This window comes from Etheostoma spectabile, chromosome 13, assembly GCF_008692095.1.
Source record: "Etheostoma spectabile isolate EspeVRDwgs_2016 chromosome 13, UIUC_Espe_1.0, whole genome shotgun sequence".
In the NCBI taxonomy this organism is placed as follows: domain Eukaryota; kingdom Metazoa; phylum Chordata; class Actinopteri; order Perciformes; family Percidae; genus Etheostoma; species Etheostoma spectabile.
The window spans coordinates 4,644,636-4,652,530 of NC_045745.1; the positions used below are offsets into that span (position 1 = coordinate 4,644,636).

Below are 7,895 nucleotides of genomic sequence, written 5' to 3' on the forward strand. Positions count from 1 at the left end.
CCCCCCCCCTCCCCTCCCCAACCCTTACCCAGCAGAGATCGCTAAGGAGTCACCATGGCTGCTGTCTGTCTGCTCCTCCTGCAGCTTCCTGTTTCACTGCTATGACACCTGCTCTACTGGCCTCATCTGCACGTCTCCAATCTGATGACACAAATACAAAAGGTGATTAATAAAGAAACCAACCAGCACTCAACGCCGACGCATTTAATGGCATGTAAGCATGAGAGAGGCACCTGGACATGAGGAGGGGCACTGAGGACAAATGTGACTGCACTGGCTATGTCTTCTGCTTTCAAACACTGAAAAGTGGAGAAAAATTAGGCATTGTTGACGCAACGGCGCTGTGATAATTTTGCTTTGTGAAATACATATTGTGAGTCAAACGCGCACGCTTACCTTCATACTCTCATACACTGCAGCTGCTTTCTCTGGATCACTGTTGTGGTGACGGAAGGCAAACTCAGTCTCCACTATTCCAGGAGATATACACTGCAGGGCAGGCAAACGCATTAGAAATGTACTGCTGGCACACTGACACAACACTTTAAAATGACATGGCATAACCTGCACACTCTGACGATGACAACTAACTTACTGTTGCTCTGATGTGGGTGTTTGCTTCTCGCAGTTCTTGCCGTATCCCCTCAGTCAAAGCCGTCACAGCGTATTTAGTGGCACAGTAGAAATGCTCATCAGCACTAGGCACCATTCGATGGCCCCCCATGCTGTGACAGGCAGAGGAGGGGGTAGAGATGCATGAGCTAGTGACCACATTTAGTCCCTCAACCTTGACTCAAACCCGAATTACGGTACTAAGTTACTAATCTTACACTCTCCGACTTAAATGCCTTGTCACGTTTATTTGTTGGATTTATAGTCGTATGCAGTGTTTCAATGGGCTCACCCAGAACAGTTCAATTAATGAGATTACAATGAGTCCAGTAGTTTTTCACATTGTTCCAGGTCTAGCAGGGGCCAGGTGTGGCTCACAATGGGCTTTAGCTTTATTTAATCTGGTGGATTAAAATCACCTTGAACTAACTGGCTGAGGCGTTTTAAGATGAATCTATACATTTGTGCTTAGATTCGAAGGGCTGTCTGTGTAGCGTACCTGTTGATATTGATGATGTGGCCATCGTCCACGTTCCTCTCCTTCATTGATTTGTACGCCTCACGGGTGCAGATAGACAAGGCTAAAACATTCACCTGAAAGACAACAATCAATGTTGTTTCCATCTGTATATGCACTGCATTTAAATAAGACATGTAGCCAAAGTCATGCTGTGTGAAAAAAAGTTGATATAATTTGCAGAACTTAAATGTCATTTCGCAATATTTCAAACGCCATATGGTGAATCGGTTCAGCTGACCGATGTTCACTGGGTCACGGTGCTGGACCAGCTGAACCTGCTGTTCCTGTCCAGCTTGTGGCCTCTAAGCCGCTCCCATAGTGACACTGATAGACGCCAGGTTAAAGCCAACACAGTGGCAAGATAGGGGGAAGTGGCCAAACAAGGTCAGCGTACAGATTAAACACAGGCTAAAAATACACTGCTGTACACATTCATGTGGGCTGCCATGACAACAGATGGACGAGCGTTACGAATGCAGGACTCTGGAGACGGAGACTTTAGAGCGTGGGGGCCCCTCAATGGTCAAGAGCTCAATGAATCAGAATGTAAGGTCCAGACAAGAGAAATGGTGCTGGCTTTCATTAGCGGGCCCGTACTGTGCCAGGGCTTCTCCTCAGTACCAAGGAAGCAGCCTCTGTGAGTGGAGGGGGTCTGTGGGGGGTGGGTGTGTGTGTGTGTGTGTGTGTATGTGCAGACCCAGGCGTCCACACAACATCACAAGCTCTACAAACACAAGATTTTCACTTGCACCGAGCAACTATTTCAGCTCCTCCTTCTGCTTTTTTGGTTTGCGTGGAACAACCATAAAACCCATTTAAATGAATAAATAAGGACATAACTTGAGAGAATAATACCAGCCATCCCAGTTCTAAATAAGTACAACGTTTCTCTCGCTTGTTTCAGCTTAAGCATTCAGAGTTGCGTGTCTGTGATCCACCCACGTCGATCATGTTCCTCCAGCCCTCTGTCTTTCCGCTGAGCAAGGGCTCGTCGTGGGCCAGCCCGGCGTTGTTGATGCACACGTCCACGCCCTTGTGCAGCGTCTTGATCGCGGAAAACATGGACAGGATCTCCTCCTCGTTGGACAGGTCACACTTGTAAGGGATCAGTGTGCCACTGTAGCCTGCACTCTGACATTCTGCCGCCAGCTTCTGAAAAACACAAATCAGACCCAATTTAACAAAATTTGTTAGCGGATAATAAGCACAAAAATGTAAACACTAAGTTTGCATAAATTGCTTATCAGAACTGAGGCCCTGCTGGTTAAGAGCTGGAAATGATTAACCTGTAGTACCTTAATTAACTCTTGTGTTGTCTTCCCGTCAAAATTAAAAATCAACACTTTTGTTGACACTTTTTATCACTGTTTTAACTCTTTTTTTTAAAAATGTTTTTGTCCCTTTTTTCAACCTTTTCAACGCTTTTTTCAATGATTGTCACTTTTTTGACATTTTCAACACTATGTAACACTAGTTATTTTTGGAATTTCAACCTCATTTATATGAAATTATACCTAATTTTTGAGTTACAAAAGCAGAAATTAGGAATTATTTTGACTAAAATTGAAGGAATGGATGTTAATGGATAATCACAGACTGGAATATGTCAACTTTTACTCAAAACTATTTCAAAACCACTTCAATTTGTTTTTCAAACGCTGTAAAATTGAATAAGACGCCCCAAAATTAATGAAAGTAGAGAGTTGTACTTGCCAAAGAGCGTTGTGTGGTTATTTTGGGGAATTAAAAAGAACACCGATATAGGAAAACGGGTCAATTTGACCCAAGGAGGGTTAAGACTAGGGTGCCATTATACGCACCCTACCCACTCAGACACAGAGACAGCAGTGAGAACATGCAGCCATAAAATCAACAGCTCATCAGTTGAGGGCGAGAGGGAACCTGACAGCACCAGGGCAGCCAAACCCACTCCACTCTATGTATTTTATCTGATCATAAAAAGCAGATTAATTTTAAATTCAAATTGCTACCAAAAAAATCAAAATCCTGTCCCTGGACTGTGGATGTATAAGAACAGAAGAAAGCGTTGCACTGATGCGATGCCTCTTCCTTTCGGGAAACAGCTGGGCAGAGCCCGCTGCGGGCTGAGCCTGCTACGCTCCAACCAGGTCAGCGGGCTTTCCACCACTGTGGGGTAAATACAAAGTGACACAGATCCCCCTGCCAGGCACAGCTGCACCAGTCACCTGATGTCTCGGTCTGGGTGCCAGTCAGACAGGAGTGGGCGTGGGTGATAAGGGTGGGGCTGGTGGTAGACAGAGATGATGAGCAACAACATTTAGTGATGGCATTTATATTTTAGTGTGTCGGTCTTATTGGATACCTGATAGCGGGAGTTTTTTCTCAACCAGTCGTTCCCAACTCTTTTTGTCTGATGGACCCCCCACATCCCCCTGAGACGCGCTCAAGACCCCCATCAGAGACACCGCCTGTCATGTTCCAAATACGTTCTTATGAATGGATTAAAAACTGGTGATTTAACACCAATAATTATTATAATCCAAGTGAATATTGTTATAATATTTTACCATACAATTCAAGTTTGCATATTTACAACTACCACTTGTGGCAGAAGCTGGATATTACAACTTATTATTACTTTTACAACCTTTTATTACTTTTAGTTAACTTTAATTTGTTTATTCTTAACTTTGAGCAACCGGAACGATTTTATCTGTTTATTCACTAATTTTTGTTTACTATCCTCTGTATATTTGTTCCCCTGGTTGGGGAGCAGGCATGTGACATATTGAGGGTGTGACCATGAGTATTAAAAAAAAAAAAAAAAAACTCAAGCTAACTAAACATAAAAAGGCCAGAGTGTATGTACATTAGAGGTGGGGGAAAAAAATCAATACAGCATAGTATCGCAATATTTTCATTGGCAATACTGTCTCGATACAGAGACGCCAAGTATCGATCTTTATTATATATTATATGTATATCTTGGTCAGTTTGTCCCATTTTGCAACAATAAAATTGAAGTGAGATAAACAAAACAGAGAAATGTATTTTTTTAGTTAAAACAAAGTTTCCTTTTGGGGACGTCATTTGAAATTGGCAAAAATTAAAAGTTGGCGAAAATGTTATAAATTGCAATATAGCACAGAATATTGCAATAATATCGTATCGTGGCATACGTATCGTGATGATATCGTATTGGGAGGCGTCTGGTGATCCTCCTTAATCCTTAATATACATATGTCTATGACTTTCCTCCCCCCCCAAAAGTAGAGGCCACTTGGCATGTAATTACATTATAATTGATATCTACATGGACAGGTGTATCTGAGATGGGTTGGGTTGATCTTTTCATTCCTAGCCAGGTACAAAGCTAATAGACCTGCACCAAGCCCACAACTTTCCAACTATTTAACAACTCATTTAACATCCCTTCTGTGCATGGATGTTGAGTACTGAACCTAGCTTTACAGGCAGAGCAAAGCATGTTGTAAAGATAGTAAGTATATCCTGTATATTCATGTGCATTTTTTGTAGTGAAACTAATCCCAGAGAAGGGGCAGCATGATCTGATGCTTCATAGGCGCCTGCAGAAAGCAGCAGCAGAAAGTTGCATATGACACACCTACATGTGATGAAAAGTAATCAACATTTTCTGTTTGACACCTGGACATAAGTATTGTACTCCAGTATATCTGCTGATTATGGTAGCTGCTCCTAAAGGAAACCAAGTATACATGTGAAACCTGCTTTTCCATAATTAGGATAAAATTGGATGAGGCATCATTTGGGCTTTTTTCTAACAAAACCTGTAATAGAGTAAATGCATCCCAGCTTACATTTGGAGTGTGTAGATTTTCCTTGCTCTTTCTCTAAGCTGTTTAACTGGGATTATCCAGAGTGAAGGAATTACCCGAATAAAGCTGTCAAAATGCTAAAACACTTGTCTTTTCTGAAAAGACTAAACCAGCTCTTTTGCCCGTGTTGTACACAGGTGAACCATTCCCTTTTGTCCATTACTGTAAATGTGCAGCTGCGATCGCTGGTCTGTTCAGCTGTCCCTGGAGGGACAGGCTCAAACACAGAAGTGTGGCTGTAGCCTGGAGCAGGCAAACAGACTGGTGGAGAGGCTCTTCTTTATTCAGACAGGAGGTTAACAGAAAGAGGAAGCTACGCTGGTCTTTTGTTAGGGAGGGAGAATTAGGTGTGTAACTGAGGTTTAAGTGGGAGCAGCAGAGCAAACAGGCTGTGATCTTGGGCCAACTACAGGAAGTCTCAGGCTGTGAATCTCTGTGTGTTTCCGTGTGTGTGTGTGTGTGTGTGTGTGTGTGTGTGTGTGTGTGTGAGAGAGAGAGTGAGCTCTGGCACCAGCTGTCCTGCTTTGGCCACAACCAGCCCTTACACTGGCCGCGCCAACAGCTAATTTACCTGACAATGAAACTGACTCTTCTAAATTTTTCTTTCGCAATGTGAGTTCAATATGCTTGATTTTTTGTTTCCTTTACATTTTTTTGCCTGTCGCTGTGTTTTTATTTACGCTGCTGCCTGCCTTGGCTAGGTCTCCCTTGAAAAAAAAGGGATTCTTGGTTATGGAAGACTGCACATGCGTACATGGAGCTCAGTAACTCAGATAAAATCCCTATTTGCTATTACACAGACAGTCTTGATAAGACCAGCACTAAAAGATACAATAAAAGTTCTTCCAATTCAAAAGACAAATGATGTTACAACAGGTCATAAAGCCTTTCTGTGTTGCATTAATGGGTTCTCCATACACCCACGCAGCACTCTCATACTCTACATAGTCCCATTTACGGCCAGTAACCCCTGCAGGGGGCTGTTATATAAGCTTTACAATGCATTGTCTCACACCATGTTCATCAATCATTCACCCACTCACGTGGAACTGGTGTAAATGGACCAGCAAAACAACTCGCTACAGAGAGATCAAAATAAAGATACCAACGCGCTAAAGGCAGACAAGGTCTAAGTGGTGAGCAGGATCAATAGCACAGAAGGCGGCAGCCATGAGCGGAGAGAGCTGAGAAATTTGATTTGTCTCAGGTTGACTCGGGAGGTCTCACAGACAAAAGATGGATTGTGTTATTGTCCACTGTGCGTCGTCCTATTTTCTGAAAAGACTTGGTAGGTTGGTTTAAAAAAAATCTAAATATGCTATGCAGGCATAATTCAGCCAACAAAACCTTTGGCACGTAATCTTTTAGTCCCATCTTTTAAGTACCTGTGACACACAAAACTATTTTGCCTGTCATAACGCATTTTCGTCCTCATTACTGAGACTGTTGTCCAGTGATCACAAAAAGTGTGCAGAGGGAGGGAGGAGTAGAGAGAGGGTTGGCCGCCAGAAAGTGAAACACAAGAGTGAGAAAACTTAACCTGAAGCATGCCGCATTAAAGCTGATCAAAACGAATTTAGATTTCAGTATATTTTACTCCATAGGGGAGAACAGCAGCACAGCATGGCCCATACGGGCACTGCTTCAAGGGAGAATCCACCCAATAAACTGTGTGATTCCACATAAGACTAATTCAGTGCGATTATCTATCAGCGATCTCACTGAAATGTAAGTAACGCTACGTCCAGTGAGCCCAAACTGTTGAGAGATAACATGAATTGTCACTGGGAGCGACCCCACAAAATAAATAAGTGAAGGAAAATACGTTTTTCGTTCCCAGATTTTGTGTTCTCTGGGCGACTGAAGCTTTACAAAGCTTCGGGCCTTTCTTTCCATTTCATTTTTCCAAAAAAGATTCGTAGCTTTGGGGCAAAAACAGGGACATCTGGTGGTTCGCAAAACATATAGCAGCCCCCAGCACAGCACCACCTATCTGATTTGAAAGGTTTGTCTCATATGTGTGCAATAAAAAAGGTCAAAATGCCTGCGTGTTGTTATTAAATCTGCAATACTTTTGATCAGAAGTGCTGCATTAAATGTAGATGGTGATGTACAGTCTGTCTAAAAAGCCTGGACTTTTTGCTGAAACATAACCTCAATGTCCCTTATTGGCTCAGTGTCAGTATGGGCTCACATGCTTTAACTTCATATTTGATATTTATCTAACATTTCAAATGAATCGCACGTCATTGGAGAATGACATTTATTAAATTAGCCCTTTCATTTCATTATCTTATCGTGTCACGTAGAAATGTCATCCTTATGATAATGTATTGAGTGTAGACCTTCATATTTCTCAATTTTTGTTAGCATTAGCACGTCATCAGTCACGTGGTATTCCCCGTTTGAAACACACAAACGCATCTACTTGAGACACGTTACTCTGCTAAGCCCTCACTCGTTAGCCATCTGAACTGGTACAAATGAACTAAAAAGTTTAGCCTGAGCACAGTGATACCTTGGGTGGGGTCAAAGGTGATATTAGGCTGTATAGTAGCACTGCGTGCAGGCTAGAGGGGAGGGTTGAGTGATTATTTCTCCTTCACAAACCAAAAGGTCTAAAGGTCACTTTTACAACACTTCGTCAAGACAAACGGATAAGAAAAATGTTCTTTATTAGTAACTACACTCATTAACAGACTACCTTTAATCAAGGAGGTAAACGGAAAGAAGTTAAACCTAAACACTAGGGCCGGGTTAAAATAAATGATTCTCCAATCAAAATCAATCTGATATTAGTTAATACAATCCCAAAATCAACCTTTTAATAGATGCCCTTTCACCATTAATGGGCTATACTGTGTTGATGACTGCCGTAGTTCGTCAATGACTGACATGTTAGACCTGTTAAGGAAAACCTTTTT

General features: G+C 42.2%; 1 protein-coding gene across 1 annotated transcript in view; it reads right to left on the minus strand.

The window, feature by feature from the left end:
- Positions 1–7,895, minus strand: part of dhrs11a (dehydrogenase/reductase 11a) — a 19,561-nt gene continuing 11,666 nt past the window's right edge. The window contains exons 2-7 of the mRNA XM_032533815.1: positions 2,075–2,284; positions 1,112–1,206; positions 596–725; positions 397–489; positions 234–299; positions 1–141 (exon numbers count right to left, since the gene is read on the minus strand). Coding sequence (XP_032389706.1) covers positions 100–141; positions 234–299; positions 397–489; positions 596–725; positions 1,112–1,206; positions 2,075–2,284 — 636 coding nt within the window. The 3' untranslated portion in view covers positions 1–99. The remainder of the gene's footprint in view (positions 142–233; positions 300–396; positions 490–595; positions 726–1,111; positions 1,207–2,074; positions 2,285–7,895) is intronic.